Source organism: Brienomyrus brachyistius, chromosome 21 (assembly GCF_023856365.1).
Source record: "Brienomyrus brachyistius isolate T26 chromosome 21, BBRACH_0.4, whole genome shotgun sequence".
NCBI lineage: Eukaryota > Metazoa > Chordata > Actinopteri > Osteoglossiformes > Mormyridae > Brienomyrus > Brienomyrus brachyistius.
The window spans coordinates 19102607-19124316 of NC_064553.1; the positions used below are offsets into that span (position 1 = coordinate 19102607).

Consider the following 21710-nt stretch of genomic DNA (forward strand, 5'->3'; position numbering starts at 1 on the left):
GCCAGAAATGCTAGGAGTTTGGGGTTGTAACAGGATCAGTATACTGTAAGAACAGTTGCAGTCTTACGGCAGTGGGGAAGAAATTCTTCCAGAGGTAGGAGGTGTGTACCCGCATTGAGTTTAGCCACTTGCCAGAAAGGAGGAGGGTGAAAAGTGGCAGTGCAGGGGGCTTGGATCCCCCATATAGCAGCTTGCTTCCTGAGGCAGCATGTGGTGAAGATGTTATGGATCTCCGGGAGGTATCTATCTGTGGTACTATGTGCAGTTTTGACTATCCTGTCCTGTCCTGTCCAGGGCTTCAAGATCTTGAGCAGAGCAGCTGCAGTACCAGGATGTAAAGCACCCTGTGAGGATGGACTCCACAGTATACCTGTAGAAGTTAGTCAGGGCTCAGTCTCCTGAGGGAATATAGGCACTTATGTGCCTTCTTGATCACTGCTGAAGCATATTGAGATCACTTAAGTGACATCAAGGAACTTAAAACTGTTGACCTTCTCCACAGTGCCCCTTCCAGTGTGGATGGGGCTATGGACTGCCACCTACCTCGACAAGTCCATGATTAGCTCTTTCGTTTTACTGATGTTGACGGTCAGGTTGCTGTCCTGGCATCACTCTCCCAGGAGTGTGACATGCTCCCTGTAGGCTGATTCGCCATCGTTGCTGATCAGCTTGATGACGGTGGTGGATGCAGTTGGAGCTGTGCTTGGCCATGCAGTTGTAGATTGGTACAGCAGGACACACTGCATTGTTGATGGTGACGTACGTGCTGGGGTCTGCCAGTGAAGAATTCCAGGATCCAGCTGCAGAGTAAGGAGCTAAGCCCCAAATCAAGCTGAGATGGGATGACACTGTTGAAGACTGAGTTTCCACAGACTACAGTCTGACACAGCAGTTTTATTTTCCAGCTGAGACAGAGTGGTTTGGAGAGCAACGGGGATGGCATGTTCAATGGACCTGTTGCAGCAGTATACAAACTCTAGTGGGTCTAAGGTGGGCAGTCTTATCCAGAAAGTGCTGCTGTATATGCAAGTTTTCGCTGCAACTCCATAATTAGATTACTAATTAGAGTACTGATTGGGTGAAGAGTCCTCACACCTGGGTTTGAACAGCTGACCAAAAGGTTATCTCAAAAACCTGCATACACGCCAGCCTTTGCAGATAGGATGTCTGGTATCACGTCCTTAATGTGTTGCAGCACCAGCCTCTCAAAGCACTTCATTGTGATGGGGGCACGTGTCTGCAGGCAGTAATCATTGAGAATATCTACCTTGGCTGTCTTTGTGATGATGGTTGTGTTTCTAAAGCTCTTGGGGATAGTAGACTCTCTCAGAGAGTATTTAAAAATGTCAGTGAAGACTGGTAGCTGGTCGCAGCAGGTTTTTAAAACTCATACAAAGACTCTGCCAGTGCCGGCCGCTTTGCGAGCGCTGAGTCAATTCAAAATTCTTCTCACGTTACTCATGGAGGCTGTTGTTCAGCACTGTGGAAGCCACTCAGGTGGGTCACTGCTGGCAAGTTCAAAGCAGCGTAAAAGGCATCCAACTCATCCAGAAAGGAGGCTGATGCCACATATCTGAGGTTTGAAGTCCATAAGCATCTGGATTCCCTGTCACATCTGACATGTCTCCTGCTGAGCTGTAAGTCCATTTTGTGTGCATACTGACGTTTTATACTTTTGATCGCCTTCCGAAGATCATACCCAGATCCTGTTTATGCTTTTCTGTCTCCGAAGTCAAAACAGTTACTGCAACATGATCTTATAGAAAGATGTCTATGTGCTGCCATTATACTCACCTAATTTTAGCTATCCTACATTCTTTAAAATTCACAACCTTTTTGGGGACAGATTTAATCAGTCCCCCAAAAAAGCAAATTTTCATGTAGTATACTACAATTGTAGTGCTGATCGCGTTATCTTTAAGCATCAATTCTGCTTGTATCTGACGTATCATAAAGTGTGGCATATCATTCATACTCTATAGATCTCAGATGTCCGACACTAAGCATATTGATTTCAGGGAAAGTTAAGTGACAAGCGTGTGGTGGGGGAGGGGGGGTGGTGGTGCTGTCATACATGCACAGCTAATTATTGAGAAATACCAGAATGGTTTAGCTTTTTTAAAAAATACTGTTGAAATGAAGAAGCAAGATCACGTGGCCCCTAGTCATTCCCTTTCAGAAATATCCTCAACATTAATTTCTTTTTATTTAAACCATTCAGCATTGAATTAAGAGTAAAGCAAGCTGTACTGATGATATTAGGAGCTGTAGCAAATGAAATGTGAATCTGTGGGCGAAGTGGCAGCTGCTGAAGTGTGCGAAAATAGTGTGGAACTTTCTGATACAGCTGCCAAACTTCTTTAATGGCTAAGCTGGTAGCTGAGCTGGTTAATCAATGGTTCAGTCTGAAAGGAAACATGGCAGAACTGATTCATGGTTCTCTCAGATCCCTCCAGCCTTCAGTGGACACTATGCAGTAAATGGTCAGTGCTTTCCAGAATCGTTTGACATCTTCAGAAGCTCTGGCTGAGGAGAAATTTGAACGGTTGGTAAAAGCTGAAGCAACAATTAATACCATCAAAAAATACCATCAAAATACTGCAGTATAATTTATGGACTGTATGGCAGTATTAAAAATTAGGCACCACCAAGCTTAGTGCTGGCTGGCTGTGGGGGTGTTGGGGTGCCAGCATTAATTTGCTGACCTGCGGGAGTTCTGGTGGTGGAATGTGCTGATGGGGGTTAGAAAGTGGCAGGAAAATTTGCCGACTGTGTGTGTCTGTGTGGGATATCGCACATTAGTCATCTTTTGCGAGTGTCAGAAATTCCCAGAGAGCTGGGATGTCTGACATGCAGCCAGACTACAGAACAAATGTTTGTCTGCTACTGTGTTCATTTGAATTTGCCTCTCAGTTGACCACAGTGCCTTTCCCTTGTTTATTGTAAAGTTGAAACCAGATATTTACATACATTTCAGAAAAAAACACAAAAAACGTTTTTTTTCTTTGCTGTCAAACATTAAATCAGAGTAAACTTTGTCTGTTTTAGATTAATAAATATTGACATATTTTTTTGCATTTGTTAAATGTCAGAATAAAGAGAGAGAATTTATGTTTTATGTTATTTTTTATCAATTTCATCAGTCAGAAGTATTGTGTATTTAAACAAAAAGAAAACTCCAGATCATTCCAATCTGAGCTTAAGAAGCCTCTGATAGGTTAATTGTTTCCATTTGAGTTAATTGGTGGCCCGCCTGTGGATGCATATAAAGGCACAACTCAAACACAGTCTCTTTCTTTGACATCATGGGAAAACCAAGAGAAATCAACAAAGACATCAGGAAAAGAACCGTGGACCTCCACAAGTGTGGCTCATCCTTAGGTGCAATTTCCAGATGCCTGAAGGTCCCACATTCGTCTGCTCAGACAATAATACGCAAGTATAAAAAACATGGGAATGTACAACCATCATACTGCTGAGGAAGAAGATGGATTCTGAGTCCCAGAGAGGAACGTTTTTTGGTGTGAAATGTGCGAATCAACCCCAGGACAACAGCAGAAGACCTTGTGAAGATGCTGGCTGAAACTGGTAAGACAGTGTGATTATTCACAGTAAAACGAGTCCTGTACCGACATGAGCTGAAAGGTCACTCTGGGAGGAGAAAGCCATTACTTCAAAACCTCCATAAAAAAGCCATACTACAGTTTGCAACTGCACATAGGGACAAAACTCTTAATTTCTGGAGACATGTCCTGTGGTCTGACGAAACAAAAAATGAACTGTTTGACTATAATAATAAACAGTTAATTTGGAGGGAAAAGGGGGAAGCTTTGAAGCCTCAGAACACCATCCCAACTGTGAAGCATGTAGATGGTAGTATAATGTTGTGGGGCTGCTTTGCTGCAGAAGGGACTGGTGCACTTCACAAAATAGATGACATCATGAGAAAAGAAAATGATGTGGATATATTGCAGCAACACCTGAAGACATCAGCCAGGAAGTTAAAGCTTGGGCACAAATGGGTCTTCCAAATGGACAATGAAGCATTCCTCCAAATTAATGACAAAGTGGCTTAAGGACAACAAAGTCAAGGTACAGTATTGGAGTGGCCATCACAAAGTCCTGATCTGAATCCCATAAAAAATTTGTGGCCGGCGCTGAAAAGGTGAGAGCAAGCAAGAAGGCCTACAAACCTGACCCAGTTAACCCAGTTCTGTCAAGAGGAGTGGGCCAAAATTCCAGCAAACTATTGTAGAAAGCATGTGGAAGGATACCCAAAATGTTTGGCCCAAGTGAAACAGGTTCGGGGCAATTCTACCAAACACTAAAGAAGGGTATGTAAATTTTTGACTGATGAAAGTAATTTAAAAAAAAAAATCCATAAAATTCTCTCGTTATTCTAACATTTAACCAATGAAAAAAAATGTCCAAGACAGAAAAGGTTCAAATCAAAAGCTGATTTAATGTTTGACAGTAAAGGAAAAAAAGGTTTGTGTTTTTTTTCTGAAGTGTATGTAAATATCTGGTTTCAACTGTATTTCCTAAAATTTTTTTTTAGAATACAGTCGACCCTTGCACAACATGGGGGCTAGGGGCACAGGCTCCCCACGATCAGGAAAAACCATTACATTTCTTGGTCTCCTTGGCGAAAGCAAAGTGGAAAGATACAACAAAGATATCACTGCCTTAAAGGCTGCCTTCCTGCAAACCAGCCCTGTGTCAGAGCGCGGCATGACGCAGGTGCGAAAAACGTGATGATCCAGTTGCAGTTCCAAGACAAACAAGGGATTATTTAATTAAGCAGAACACACTAAGGAAATGCACAAATTAAAGGTACCACAAAGGTCAAAAACTAACAGGGAAAAATAAGAACCATCTAAAGAAATCACTTAACTTAATAATACTAGGGAACAGAGCGGAACAGAACTAAGAAACAAGTAAAACTCCTAACACACAGCAACAGGGACATAAAAATGAAATACTGGAGAACACAGTGGACAGAGGCACTTAAATACACACAGGCAAAGAAGGCATAAAGGGACAAGTGAACTCAAATATCAATTAACCAGTCAGAGGCACAGGGCAACAAACAAGCAACAAGTGAAACATATTAACACTAACAGACACAGAAATGAAGGAACTAGACCAGGGGTGGCCAATCTTATCCGCAAAGGGCTGGTGTGCATGCAGGTCTTTGCGGATAAGATTGGCCACCCCTGAACTAGACAGACACCAGAACTAGACAGACAACAAGAACTAGGCAATGTAACCATTAACTGGGATAATAAAGGTGGAACAGAAACACAAAACCAAACCAGAAAAAGCACATTAGAAAAAACACAGGGGAACAGAAGAGGCTGGAGCCTCAAACCCATGACTAAGAGAGTTGTGGTCTTTGCCATGCAGTCAGCCCAATGAGCTATGCAGCAGTCCAGGAAGCATGGAAAAACGCACAGGGCTTGAAGGATGGAGCGGAGGGAAAGGCAAACTGTGGGCCAGATGGGGAAAGGTCACAAAGAAAGGGATTGGAAGGCATCCACCCTGACAGCCCTGTTCGTATGTCTTACTGTATGTTTTTTGAGTTACTAAACTTTTTTGTGCATCATCAGCCAACCAGTCAAGATGCAGAAGGGTTGACTGTATTGTAAGCGAGCCATGTTTTTAATAATAAAGAGGAGACATATTTTTATAAAAAAGAAGAGAAGTTCTGCGTTTATTAGTGATCCACTGTCCACTGTCAAAGACAACAAGCAGTAACACTGATGAAAAAGCCAACAACATTCACATTCAGGGTAAATGGGGTGATGTGAGCACATGCACACCATGGTAAAACATTACAACAATTACAGCTCAACGTTACATCAGTTACCATTTACAACACAAATGCATGCATGCACACACTAAATTACAGATTATTTACAACTAACAGTGTGTCTCAAAGCCTACTGGTAGACAAATAGTTATACTACTGTTCAAAAGTTTGGGGTCACTGGAATTTCCCAGTTTTCCATGAAAATATACATGACATGAGTTTAAATAGGAAATACAGCTAAATAAATAGGACGTAGTCATTGACAAAGTTAAGTTTTTGAAAATTAAAATAATTGTGTTCTTTAAACTTTGCTTTTGTTAGAGTCAGTAGTTGCAGTCCTGTAGACTTTGGGCATTCTCGGTGTCAGTTTGCTGAGGTAATCTGATGATCCACAGATAACAGGTGTCACAATGTTCTGCCTTTTCCTTTTGACATCTGCACTCCCTCCAGAACACCTCCCACTCACTGTCAAACTATGAAATATCGGAGGAAACCAGTATTGGAGCAGGTGGGTCACATCACTGCAGGGGGCCCACTGCAAGATTCACCAATCCCACCTCGGCTGGAAAATTGTACCAAAGTCCCTCTTTTGATAACAGATGATAACACAAAACTATTCACAGAGAGCCCTCACCTTCCTGGGTCGGCAAATTTTGCAGAACATCTCCAGTGGCTACTGAAAAAATGCTGGCATCAGACCACCATTGTACATATTTTTTATTACTGTTTAGTGATGGCATGAGTGACATTTTCGCTGAACGTGGGTAAGGCGCACGGACAGACAGGCAAGCAAGGATCAGGCAGGAAGTCTAAAGTCAGGGAAACTAGGGGTTTATTCAGGCGACTAAGGACCGGAGACATCAGACGACAACTAACATCAATGACAGACAAGAAACCAGGGCAAGATGCGGACTGAAATACACAAGACGGAGCAAAATAACTAGACACAGCTGGGTACGATCAGGGAAGCACACGTGGATAATCAGGGGGGCGTGGCACACACGAGGATCGTATGAGCTGGGCGTGACAGCATGTTCCCTCTCTGTCTATGGAGATAAACAATCAAATACAGTATATGAGCTAATTTAGGCTAGTTATTTTGCAGTTATACAGTTGTGACTCTTTTTTTTCTCAGAGGTTGCTAAATTCTCATCAGTTTTTCCCTCTCCAGTGCTCCACTCAAGCACGTAACAACAGCCTAACTGTGTCTGTGACAGTCTAACTTAGTGGTTTTATTGTGGGAAGTGAGTAACGGCTGTCCTATACTCCCAACTGATATCAATGTAGTAAATGAAGGGCAAGAAGCCCCCCCCCCCACACCCTTCTCAAACACGGTAACCTGTTACTGTTTCGCATTCACCCTGCAGCCCTGTCAGATAGTCAGTGTTACCAGGTCGTCAGCGGATAGATTAATGGTTAGACTTTGCCGCTTTGTCCCATTCCCACACAAAGCCATGATGGTAATATAGCATCAATACGCGGGTTTCAGTGTGTAAATGGGGTATAAGACAGCAAGGAAAGAGATGCATCTTCACCCCCCCCCCCCAATTAAACCCCTGCTCTGTTTACCCACCTCGTCGCTAAGTAAGCTTATTTTATTAGAGTGTTATAAGAGCGTTTGCTAAATGACAATGTAATATAGCCTGTTAGTGCCAGCATAATGCATGTAAGGGAGGGGTGGGGGGAGGATTCAGGCTTCCAGATTGAGTCCCCAAGGTGTTGGACTAGACAACTAATTGGTCAGACTGGTGTTATTTTGCTGTGGAGGCAAAGATTTTGGCGAGGAGGGCCACCACAGAGAAGCGTTACCAGCAGAAACCCTGCACCACAAAGTCACATTAAATATAGAGCCCATTTTAACATTCTCAGATAATCTAAGGCATGGGGGTGCAGCTGTTACTGCGAAATAAGACAGACACCCATTATAAATACTGACATTAATGTCCTTCATATTGAAGGCCATGTATGCCATTAAAACACTTTTAAACAATATTGTCTGCATAAAATAACAGAAGCTCCATTACAAAATTGCAAACCAAACACAAAATTATTTGTTTCTCTTGTTCAGCAAGTTGTCCCGGTCGGGCCTCAGGTAGGAGTGCATCCAGGATGGTGTGTGGCTCAGCAGGTTAGGACTGCAAGGGCGAGGCCCATAACCTTCAGATACGTTGCTGGATAGATGGCTGTTCATGCTTTCCGACCCCGAGCTTCACTTACCTGTGTATGTATCATAAAGGAGGGATGTATGAAAACAAAAGAATTGTATTGTACCTTGTACACATGGCAGATCATTTCAGTTCATCATAGGGCACAGCGGTATGGCTGAAGCCTCTGACCCTAGAGTAGTCCGGCACCTGACATCCCTATTATGAGTACTAAACCTCCAAACTAAACTAACACTACGTTACTAGAATAAACAGCAAATATCCACGCTTCGGGGGCAGCATGGTGATGCAGTGGTTAGCACTGTTGCCTCACACCTCTGGGACCTGGGTTCGAGTCTCCGCCTGGGTCACATGTGTGTGGAGTTTGCATGTTCTCCCCATGTCATTGTGGGGTTTCCTCCGGGTACTCCGGTTTCTTCCCACAATCCAAGAACATGCTGAGGCTAATTAGAGTTACTAAATTGCCCATAGGAGTACATGTGTGTGAGTGAATGGTGTGTGAGTGTGCCCTGCGATGGGCTGGCCCCCCATCCTGGGTTGTTCCCTGCCTTGTTCCCGTTGCTTCCGGGGTGGGCTCCAGAACCCCTGCGACCCAGTAGGATAAGCGGTTTGGAAAATGGATGGATGGATCCACACTTCATTAGACAAATTATTGGCATGGTGGTGCAGTGGTTACTGTAGCACTGTTGCTTTACACCTCTGGGACCTGAGTATAACCCTCTACCAGGGCTCCATGTGTGGGGCTAGTCTGTTCTTCCCGTTGTGAGGTTTCCTCCAGGTACTCCAGTTTCTAATTGGAGTTAACAAAGTGTGTGTGTGTCTATGCATCACATCCTGGGTTGTTCCCAGCCTTGTGCCCATAGCCTCTGAAATAGGCTCTACAATGGGGTCTCCCTATGACCCTGAATAAGATAACTGGTTTCAGGGATGTATGTATAGATGGATGGATGGAAGCTTGTTATATTTGGCTCCCAAACCAGATTAATCCAATTATGCTGCAAAATTTTCATGAAAACTTTCTCCTTTTCATGGTAACCCCTGATTATATTATAATTTACTTCATTTATTATGCATGACTGCAGGATGTCTTAACATTAACATCAAAGACATTCATGCAGTGATTTTATGCCTGACCTTTCACACAGGTCATCATTGAAGGGGGATGATTCTGGTTGTTTGTCTTAATAGGCTCTACCTATAGGCTCTATGTATGTGGACTCTATACATGCCTTGTTCTATATAACTTCCAATAAACCTGCCCAGCCTAGATAAATGTTATAACTCTTGTTTCATTCTTCTGCTGATATTAATCTATCACACCCAGTGATAGGCAGTGGTGACCTCCTGGTTAGGGATGCACACATCATTGAAATGTTGCTGGGTTGAATTCCTGATCAGCAAGGCCCCACTGAGGTACTCTGAGAAACATACTGCCCCTATGCATTACTCCCCAGGTGCTAAAATAATAGATGTCCACTGCTATGTTACATATGGGTTAAATGCAGAGGACATGTTTTGTTGTTGTATGCTGTGGTGTCAACAACAGCAGTTAATAATTTTCACCTGTTTACGATTGAAGGGGGATATCTTGTACTAGTAACTATAGTACTGTTAGATTGCAGAGATTATACAGTATTATTTTTTCCACATTTTGTTTCTTATGCAGCGTCCTTTAAATGTTTGTATTACATACAAGTTGAAACAGGAGCACTAGGTGCAAGCAAAGGATGGGAAGAGCAGCTGCAGAAGACACTTGAACTTCCATGGAGTTTATATACAGTAGGTCAGTACTTCTCCAGTTCTGGTCCTGGAGGACCAGAATCCAACACCGTTTGTAGATTTCCCTGCTCAGACATACCTATTAAACCTAGTTAATAGCTGATTATGATGTGTTTGAACAGGAAAATCTGCAAACTGTGTGGGATTCTGGCCCTCCAGGACCAGCACTGAAGAACCCTTGTATAGGTGATAATCTGAGACCTGTTTCATTTTGAGACAAATTGCACTAAGATTGAAGCAGGGAGAGGGGGGAGAGGCCGATGGGGCTGTCTGGGGAAATAAATTATTGTTTCAATAGCATCTAGTTACATTTGGTATAAGTGGTGCCTATCACATGACTTCAGTCCGCCGTCTGACATCAGTGCCACGTGTCTGGGTCTAGCATGTCATTCTTATTTTTTCCTGCCTAGTGGAATTTCTGTCTATTTATTGTGCTCAAAAAACAAGACCTTACAGAAAGAAATCAAGATTTCAAAAGTAGGCATCTGACCAAAGCCAGTGTAATAAACATTGATGATGCTTATTACATCCATCCATCCATCCATCCATCATCCTTCCAACTGCTTTTTATCAGCAGAATGTGGATGAAGGTGGAAGATATTCGAATTATTGGAAATTCTACATTAATTATTTAACCCAACATTCTGTTTAAAATCAGACAGTTACTATGCAATTTTCTTTTCATACCTGAAAGGAAATGTCACTTTATACCTTTACAGTCATTCTTTAGATTGTATATTTTATACAATACCGTGCTGAAGTTTTAGGCTGTCAAAGAAAATGACATTAAAATGATGTTCATATTCATGTAAAGCTATAATATTACACCTGTTAAAGTCATTACAAAACCTCTTCTAAAGTCACCTCAGTCTTTGCAGCAAATGCCCAATATACCAATACATTTTTTGACTTGACCACTAGCACGCCTCATTTGACTAATCAATACTCCATGGAGTTATTTAACTATTAAACCGATAAATCAACCCCAGGCTTGTAACTGCTTGGTTGCAGTGGTTCAGGGGTTCCTGGGGAATCAAAAGATATGTTAATTTAATATATATATTTTTTCATATGTTGTTTTTTCTAGCTTCTGACAAATTCACCAATTTTCTCACTGGAATTAGGTAAATTTCAAAATATCACTGTTCTGGTCACAAAAGCAAAGTTTATGGGGAATAGTAGTCATTTTCTATACCTTTCAGTCATAAGCAATTAGGAAATAATACTTAGTACCAAGGAACAAAGAAAATGTTACATGGCATAGCTGCACAGGGAACTGCTCAAACTGAGAAGATCTTGAGTTTACCTGACATACCTCGGGAGCTTAAATAGACCAGCAATCAAAGAAAACTGACTTCAGCTGGTAAATGGGTTTGACCGCAAATTGGAATCACCAATGATCTAGGGTGTGGGCTGAACAGGGCTTCCCCAACTGGGCGTTTTTTTTTCCCAGTAAGAATGGAGGAGGATTTCTGAATGACGTTCACGGGTTCCCCCAGTGTGGTCCATGACAATGCTTCTGTCTGCTAGCAAATTTTTTTGGAGTTGTATATTGCATTTTGTTGTGCCTGCTGTGTACAGTGACAATAACAGCATTCTCTTCTGTTCTATTAACATTGCTGGGTAAACTTGTTTTCCCAAAGGCGATTGATGCACAGCAATGTGCAAATATTCTCATTTTCAGTTATGTGTTTATTCACTCCATCATAGCCATAGCTCTTTTGTTCTCTTTGTCTCTCCTTTGTCCAGTAGGTTCCCCACGAAGCCCCATCAACAAGACGACTCTGACACTGATCAGCATCATCAGCTGCGTCATCAGCCTGGTATACTCCTCACACTTATCCTGCAGCATCAACGTACGTGTCATCCTGCACGTGCCAGAGCACCTCATCGCCGATGGTAAGAGCGGGCCGGACCCCACGCACTGGCCCATTAAAAGATAACATCCCTAGTAGCAAATTGTGATTCTTATTAAGGTTGAATACATGATCCTTCCCCCTAGGGTCACGGTTCATTCTGCTGCATGGCAGCCAGCTGGATGCCAGTGACTGGTTGAACCCTGCTCAGGTGCTGCTCTTTTACCAGCAAAACGCCAGCGGGCCTTGGGTTAATGAACTGTGTGGCCGTCGCCTGCTGGACCCCTGCGAGCACCAGTGTGACCCAGAGACAGGTATCCATCTGCTTCAGCGCTCTATTATGAAATGAATCACTCTGTTTCTTGCGATTGGGGGAGATACATTAATATTTGTGCTTTACCTGTCAGACACTTTTTCCAAAATAAGCAAGTCAGTGCAGACACTAGACAAGTATAGTTGTAAATTACATAGAACAAAAAAGGTCATCAATACGGGCAGTCAGTAAATATGGCCGATTTTGTATTCTGAATTAGTATTTGTCATTATTAATAAGAGAAGTGTTTGCAATATAGTCTGTCAATTATGAAAGTAAATTAATGACAAAAGTCATTGATGAAAAAAACACGTTGAATTACACTTATCAAATAAAAAAGCATTGCATTATTCATGCTTTAAATTTTTGGGGACTGTAATTTAATATGTGTATACATTTAAACATTGAACATTTCAACTGAAAACATTTCAATTGTAATTTCATTGCTTAAATATTCAGTACAAAAATATTCGGCTTCCAAAATTCAGTTCCAAAACATACGTATTTTAAAGTGCATGTTTATAATTCAACCACACGAATTCAGTTAATTTAATTTCGCCTCAAAATAAATTTGAAAAGAAGAAATTCAGTTGAAAGTATTCCATGTGTTTTATTCAATTCTTTATTATTCAAGCAGTAATATTCAGTCGTCTTATTTACGCTTTACAATATTCAGTCCCGTTATTTTCGCTGTTTCAAATACGCTGCCAGAATTTCAGTGGTTTAAAACACTGTCCGAAATTCAACCCTTTACATTCGGGACCAGCAGGATGACTAATAGACTGCAGATAGAGTTCGTCTAACTGCTGTCCAAAATGGAGCAAGCGGGAAATACAAGTACTGATTGACTTGGCAGCAGATTTTCGTTGATTGTTATGTTTCTTGTCGTTTACTAGTCAATCCGACAACTTATTGCGCCCCCAAGTAATAGGTTTTTATGCAAGTAATTCGCTAGCTGCATTAATTATCACCAAACTTATTTTGCTAACGTAAGATGCCTGCGGGCACCTACAAGGTCCGCTAGCTTGCAAGCTGGCCAGCTAGGTAGTTGGGATGGGATAGTACTCGACTTGGAGACTGACAGGTCCGCGATGTCGGCGATGACACCATAAGGCACTTTTCGAAAGTATGATATGCCTAATTAATTAAGGAAAAGACGGTGAAGATGAAACGGCATCCGACTGGGCTGGGCCGTGAAATATCGCGTAGAGTTTAACATTCATATCGTCATCAGTGTATAATAGTTGTCAGGATTCGCGGGTGCGGACGGGTAGGCAGGCAGGGAAGAACGAAATAGGTAGCCGAAAGTCGGGGAAAACTGGGGATTTATTAAGGGGAAGACTGGTGCGGGGAGACCAGGACATCGGAACGCTACTAACATCAATGACAGACAAAAGGCAGGGCAAGACGTGGACTGATATAAAACAAAGACAGGGCAAATCAACAGGATACAGCTGGGCATGGTTAGGTAAGCACACGTGGATAATCAGGGGGGCGTGGCACACGAGGATCGGACGAGCCGGTGTTCTAACGATTCATCCTACCTTATCAGATTTTCCTACCGTAGCGCAATGTTATAGTTTTAACCATCAGTTTTTCCTACCTTATCAGAAAATGCTACCTGTATAAATGGGAGGTATTTAATTGAACTGCACTACATAACAATATCCTACCGCATGTTATGGTAGCATAATTTTATTTACACACTTCAACCCCATGAAATTATGCTACCATAACGAGGGGTAGGATTTTTTTATGACACACTTCAACCCCATGAAATTATGCTACCATAAAGTGGGGTAGGATTTTTTTATGACACACTTCAACCCCATGAAATTATGCTACCATAACGAGGGGTAGGATTTTTTTATGACACACTTCAACCCCATGAAATTATGCTACCATAAAGTGGGGTAGGATTTTTTTATGACACACTTCAACCCCATGAAATTATGCTACCATAACGAGGGGTAGGATTTTTTTATGACACACTTCAACCCCATGAAATTATGCTACCATAACGAGGGGTAGGATTTTTTTATGACACACTTCAACCCCATGAAATTATGCTACCATAAAGTGGGGTAGGATTTTTTTATGACACACTTCAACCCCATGAAATTATGCTACCATAACGAGGGGTAGGATTTTTTTATGACACACTTCAACCCCATGAAATTATGCTACCATAAAGTGGGGTAGGATTTTTTTATGACACACTTCAACCCCATGAAGTATAATGTTATTTTGTGGTGGAATTGAACAAAATGACAACACAAAAGTACTGGTACTTTAATATGTATTTGAAGCCAAAAAGAAAAAAAAAACGTTCACAAACACTTTGTACAAATGAAAGCAAACTGATTCTTTGGATCAAAATTTGCACATTGAAAATGTGCCCATCTGTTGCAGTGGTCGCATTGGACCTGTAAGTATAAAAAAGTAATAAATTAGAATCTTTTGTAGACAGAACAAAGTAATACTCTATATATATTGTTGTATATATTTAATGACCTGCAAAAATTTACCATTTCAATTAGGGTTTTGTCAGCATCGCCTTCCATCATGGAGCAAATGACACAGTAGTCCAATGCCTTGCCTACACACACAGAAGTTCCCATAAGCTTTTTGTGCTTTTATTATGAAATGTGTATGACTGAAGCAACACAGTTAGATGATTATTGTGGATATTTAATTACTCTAGAACCCACCCTGATATTCCAGGAGGGAACAGGCTATTTCCAATCGGGCATTTGTCACGAAATCTGAAGTCGTCTGAACTCGACTGATGTCTCCCTCTGAAAGGAGATGTTCAGCAAACTGCAAAAAAGAATAAACAAGTATATCAATATCACTATAAATTTGTCACAATATGAGTACATATCCTCGACCCTAAACTGAGGTTCAGCATAAATCTTTTCATTTCAGCATATGCAATACACCATGAAGTGCAATGTTGCTGGTATAGAACTAAAGCTGAAGAAATCAATAGAACAACTACAAATATTTATTTAAAATGTGCTTTTTGGGTATTTCAAGGTCGCTGTACACAACAACAAATAAATAACACACAGCAATGATAGCTGTGTCATTATTATTCCTTCTGCAAAACCAACACCTGTATACAACAAATTATAAACTGGAATAGGTTTAAAAGCATCAATGAAAAGTTTTTAAAACATTTACCTTCAAAATTAAAACGCCGCAACTGCTACCATCTCTCTGCTTGTTGTGTTGCAGGGTTGCTACTGTCCATGTTGCTCTGTTCTCATCATCCCCTCTCTGTTTCATAAAATTCCTAAAACATAAAGGTCATTACATTCACATATAACAAAGTAAAGACATTATAATTTTTCCAAAAGAAAATATTCAATATACTTGAACTGTGTACCTCCAGTTGCGCAAAATTCTCCTCTCATAGGAGGCTTCATTTCCAAATGGGTCTATCAGAATGATTTTTTTGAGGGGAATGTCAACAACCTAGAAATATTTTGATGCAATCAAACATACATAATATTAGTTATGATATTTTTAATAATATAAAAAATATGTAATTGTAATATTTATTGTTTCACAATGATATAGTGTTCCTAATTCCCACTCACCAAAAGTATCCAATGGGCTCCAACATTCACGGGGCATGCCCACTTCTCCACCACAGGAAATTTCATCTGTGGTAAGTGGTAAGAGTAAGTTAGTAATACTTAATCATGCAAGATATAAAATGTTACACTATGTTATGATTTACCTTCATGAGAGTTCGGAATTTGCCAGTAAACAAAGATGTTGCCACAACTGCACACATCTGGTGTATTGGTCTCTGTAAAAAATAAATAATCTTGTCTTTTATAGATTGAATATGTAGTTTAAAAATGGACAAATGTTAACTGTTTTCATAATTGATACTTGCCTGTTGTTTCTCCAAAATGTAGTGCACATATGCATCAATAACCTGTAGACAACAGGTTTATAGGCAACATGCAAAACTACCGTATTAATATGTTGGACAACTTATTTTCCTTCTCTTACTTCATCCGAAAGCCACTCATTCCCCTGCAGGGTGCGAAAAGAATGATCATACAGTTTGTATGGGCCAACAACTGCTTCAACTCTCCCAGTGTCCTTTGCAGCCCAAAGCATCATCACTAAAAAGCAAATGTAAAACAGTTAGTGTTACAATAAAGAGGTCCATCAGACCAAGTCAAAAGCAAGAAATATCTAAAGAATTTGTAATGAAGCAGACAAACTGAACTCATGCAAACATAAAACATGTAATATACAGAGGGTGGACTAAATAGTCAGTTGGGTTGGTCACCCTTTCCTAATTTTTAAAACTGTTTATACATAAACATATTTTTGGCATTGTTTAGAGATTAACTATTTTGTGTATAGTTATCTGATCATGCTGTTATTTTGTTCACCCATCTGTAATTCAAGCAACAAACTTGTGACCAACTGGTCAAACAGGTAAAAAGTAAATGTTACACACAAAACGCTGGACTGGGCTATACTGGCTAACTGGACAGGGCCAAACTGGCCAACTGGACAGGGCCAAACTGGCCAACTGGACAGGGCCAAACTGGCCAACTGGGAGCTTTGTAGTTACAAGACAAGACCTTCTTCTTGGGGTGTTCTCTTTGATATAGGGTTTTTGTCCTGTGTTGGTATTTTGCCTGTGGTGCCTGTGTTCTTTTTGTTAGGGGGAGGGGTGCTGTCATCTGAGCCATCAATATGTTTTTGCATGTTTTTGGCAAAAACAATAACAGAGGGTCTCTTCAAGTTGTGCTTGATTACCTCTGGGTCATTGGCCTTGTCCAAAGACTGCTGAGGTCTTAGCGTGGGCTTGACTCGTTCCACACAAGGAGGGTCGTTGAATGGATCAGTGGGTTGTGTAGTGGGTTGTGAGCTCCTTCTGTATGGCTTCAGGTGGCTGATGTTATATTTGTTTCTCAATATTGCTCCTTCGCGATTTTTTAGTGTTACAATTTTCCCACTGATTGTCTCTATAGTGTATGGTCCAGAGAAATCAGGTTCCATTCTGCCACCCTTCCTTCCATATTTTCTTATGTTGGCCAAAAGAACTTCATCTCCAACTTTGTACACAACATTTTTGTATTTCTTTTGCACCCTTTTCACATAAGCTGCCTGTTGCTTTTCCTGTGATTTCTTTATATTTTCTTCTGTGGTAGCTTTAATGCCCTCCATTGTTTTGTTTTTCAACTGTTTGAACTCACCGTAACTTGCTTCATCAGGGAGGATGATTGTGGAAAGCTAACAAGTAAGATCACAATGGCAAGACAGAAATCACAATTTATGATTAACATTTTCCCTGTCCTGCATGGCCTTAACATGAAGTGAAATAAAACAGGTTGAAAAGTCATACAAATTATAACAATTGTGCACAGGGAGAACAAACTCCCCAAAGAAAGGCCCCATTCAAACGGGTTTGAAACCAGGACCTTATTGCTGTGAGGCAACAGTGCCAACCGCTAACCCATCGTGCTGCCCCTAAATGTAAACAATTTAAGAAATAAAAAGGTGAAAACATCTACACCCCCTGTATGTACATAGAAAGCTGTGGAAAACTTTCAAGACATAGTTCTACCACAGGACAGTTTGCAAAAACAGCACAAACATCTGCATTGAAACTACAAAACCTTATATTTGATTATAAAATAGATATATAAAAAATGGAACATGTCGTAGCTGTTTTCAGAAGCAATTGCCATGGCTGTTCAAGCCCCAATTCATTAGCTTGCAATCACCTTGTCACAAGAAACTATGCTAAACTATGTCAAGATATGAGTAATTGTACTTACTGGCAATTCAATGGGAACCTGTGAAGGAAACACTGCCTCTCTTCCGTACATAAGCAGAAATGGTGAATGTTTAGTGGTTGTATGGACCTTTGACCTTAAAGAAAATAATGTTGCATCCAGATAGATGTCCCAGTCATTCTGCTGGTTGTTAACCAGTTTCTTCAGAGCTCTTAACAGATAATTTAAAATAAAAAAATTATAAAATTAGTAAATATAACAAATCTGGTCACAACACACAAAAAATAAAACATCCAAAAAAAATAAAACACCAACCGTTTTATATTGTCGTTTGTTTTTTCATCCAGTCCATTTGTTTGTGGATGGTAGGCTGCAGTTACACTTCTCTCAATGTGCAACATCTCACACAGGCTGCGGTTGAGCTTTAAAAGAAAAACAAAGTTATTAAATACTAAATAAATAAATTTGTAAATAAACAAAGAAAGAAATTCATTACTTCATTACTTCATTGACAAATTCTCTTCCTTGATCTGACAGAATTCTTTTCGGACATCCGTGTCTGTAAATCATGGAACAGAGATGCCTTCCAACTTCAGTTGCAGACTTTCCTTTCAAAGGAAATGCTTCAACCCATTTAGAGAAGTAATCTGTCGCTGTAAGGATATACTGGTAGCCATCAGTGGTTTTAGGCAATGGTCCAGTCAAATCTATTCCAACCAGCTCCCACACAGCAGACACCTATAACAAAAACACACTATGTTTGTGTGTATTTACTCTTGGGGTAAATACTAGTAAATACAATTTGAAATTTGTAAAAGTACATGTAGAGATTGGAGTATGAACTGTATATACATACTGCATGCATTTATTTATAGCCATTTAGCATCTTAATGTCTCAAAAAAAATTTTATGGATTACCTTAATACACTCCAGTGTCTGTACAGCTGTCAAAGGCCTCCCTACCTTTTGGCACTCATCACATTCCAAGATCTAAAGGATATAAAAACATTTCATGCCTGTAGAGTCTTCACATTCATTTGAAGAAAATACATCAACTCATACATACCCAGTTTTCAATGTCCACTGACATGCCATACCAGTAGAATCTGGAACATATGGCATTCCGTGTCTTGTTGATCCCGGTGTGCCCTCCCAAAGGTGATGAATGGAACTCACTGAAGATTGACCTGGCCTCCTCTTTTGTTTTGATCACTCTCCTTGTTCCATATTGAAGTTCTCCATCTAGGTTTGCACAGTAACATTGGTTATAGGGACATGGTTAAAACGGGGGCAAGGGGTTCACAACTGCAGGTTCAATTCCCCACCTGGGGCTCTGTGTGCAGAGTTTGCATGTTGTCCCTGTGTTTGGTGGGTTTACTCAAAGTGCTATGGTTTTCTCCTATAGTCACATGCATTGTAGCCTGACTGGTGGCCAAACTGATAATAGTGTGTGAATGTGAGTGTAATTGTGCCCTGTGATGGATTGTACCATTGTACCCAGCCCTGTTTTCCCTGGGATGGGCCCCTGGTTCCCCTGACCCCTGAGGAATGAGTTCTCCATCTACATAAAGAACATTAAAAAAAACATAATATTGGCTATTATTAAAAATATTCAATTGTTTGACGAATTCTGTAGCTGATGTGCATGTTACAAGTAATTTCTTGTTTTTGTTTTGTAATGGTTTGACATATAGTGCTATATATTACTTTTATTAAAAAAAAGTAATTAGTAAAAAAAACAAACATACCCTTTAGAGTAAATTTTGAGGCATATCTTCTTAAATTTTGCTTTTGTGCTTTCTCGAATCCAGATGGGTATGATCCCACAGAAAGAAAATCATAAATCTCTGTCCATTTATTCTCCATTTCTATAAAGAAAAAAGATGAATTAGTGATAATGAACAAAAAAATCAATGGGCAATTTAGCAATAAATACAAACTAATCTGAGTGTCCACAAAGTAAAAAAATTGTCATGACCATTAAAATTAAGTTTTACTTAACCTTCCTATTATCTACAGAATCATATGAACACTTAAGGATCATTTGATTGTCTTTGGTGCATTGATTTTTAGAGTCTAGGTGTTTTCGCTGCCATGAAAACTAGTTAGGTAGCTAGTTCAATTGTTAGTAATTATTTGTGTAGCGAAAACAATATAAAATAAATCCACACAAACGGTAAAAATGTGTACAACGTGTACGACTAGGACAAGCTACTACAGGTTAGCATAAAAAATAACGTTATACATGTGTTCTGTCTTAAAATATACTAATAGTATATTCATAAACTGTTACAGTTAACATACAATCAAAGTTAACATAAAATCACTCAAACAAGAAAACGTTACCATAAAATCTGACAAACAAGAAAAAATAAATATATATCTTTATATACTCACCGCAGGTAACGTTAACCACAAGAGCAGCACGGATTTATGGGCGTTCCGCAAAAGTGGAAAAATATTCAGAAGCACATGCGCGGTGAGCGTAAGTAGGACGGATTCACGGGTAGGATGAATTTATAGAACACCGGGCATGACAATAAAATCGTGCTAAACATTTGTTTTCTTACGTAATTAATAGTTATAATGCACTATTTATACAAATTACATCAAGGTATGACTCAGTTGCTAGCGCCCTTATCAAACCAGTCACACGCGCCATATCTATTAGTAATTAAATTTGGTCATCAATCAGAAAACCTCGAAACCACCTGTCATATTGTTTTCTACATATGGATTTCATAATATGGGCATGGTGAAAATCTCTATTGTGATATTTTTTAGGGCATATGCCCAGCTATACTCAAACCCATTCACTGGAACTAAGGCCACTTAAAAAAAAAATGGTTCTCGTCCTTTTTTTGGAGGAGGTGGGTCGGGCGGGCGGGATTTTATTTTTTTTTTACAAATTTTGATTGACTGTTTGGACTTTAAAATATGTAAGAACATACATTTTGAAATACATACCGAAGAGAGCAGACCTACTTATTACGCCTCCTCAGTTCTTCGTTTGTTGCGTTTCAAATATATTACATGTAAGAAAATACAAGAATGTAAATTCCTTGATACATGTGTATCTCATAAATGCCTTCCCAACTATGGATTTGGATACTTTATGCTGATGTTTCATTCGTGAATATAAAAATGATACTATTTGAAACCAATATTCTGTTTGTCATTCCCATTCTAAATGAACAACCAAGATTTAAAAATATATATCTAGAAAGAAAGTGTATTAAAACATGTTAAAACACGAGGAATTTACAAAATACAGGAACCTGAATGGTTGAATAAGGAAATGCAACTCTACAAACAAGTACTTAAGAACATGTACCACATCACTTCCCCAGATTTAAATCTTTGCACCAGCCCATCTCAGGTAGAGACAAATTTAGGTTCATGAAACCATTCCAAGACTAGGATTACACAATGTGGATCAATCGTCGATGTGGAATGCGCGGGAAATTCAAATTTCGCCATTCTTGGGCATTTTCCATGAGATTTTTACGAAATAGAAAATAAAAAAAAATTCGGGTCGGAGGCATTTCGGCGGGTCGGGCGGGGACGAGAACCAATTTTTTTTTAAAGTGGCCTAATAGGGAGGCAAAGAAAAAAACCTAGCAACAAAACATACTTTCGGTGGTTTTTGTGTTATGCTATATAAAAACAAAGTTTATTTTTGTATGATTTTTAATAATTATTTTGTATGATAGAAGCTGAACTAGCACTGCAGTAATGCCGACCTTGTACAGGTTTATTAGTTTGAAGCTGTGAATAGCCTGTTTCTTTAGTTGTATACAGTAAATGATGGTGATATACGTGGTCGCCCCATTCGTCCTTGCTCTTGTTGAACAGTCACAGTGGGTATCTCCCTGAATGTCAGGTTTCGTTGGATTAGTTGAAGCAGTTCAGTGACAGCCTGTGTTATGTTATGCGGGATGGTTACTATGCTGGAAATTGCATTCCTGCGAGCAGACAAAGTTCAAGTACAAACAAACAAATTTATTT

At 40.0% G+C, this 21710-nt stretch overlaps 1 protein-coding gene across 4 annotated transcripts in view; it reads left to right on the forward strand.

The window, feature by feature from the left end:
* Window positions 1-21710, forward strand: part of astn1 (astrotactin 1) — a 152690-nt gene that overhangs the window by 56834 nt on the left and 74146 nt on the right. For 2 of the 4 annotated variants that reach the window (XM_048989538.1, XM_048989540.1), the window contains exons 6-7: window positions 11506-11655; window positions 11759-11926. In XM_048989538.1, coding sequence (XP_048845495.1) covers window positions 11506-11655; window positions 11759-11926 — 318 coding nt within the window. The remainder of the gene's footprint in view (window positions 1-11505; window positions 11656-11758; window positions 11927-21710) is intronic. The other 2 variants (XM_048989539.1, XM_048989541.1) reach the window with 1 other exon arrangement.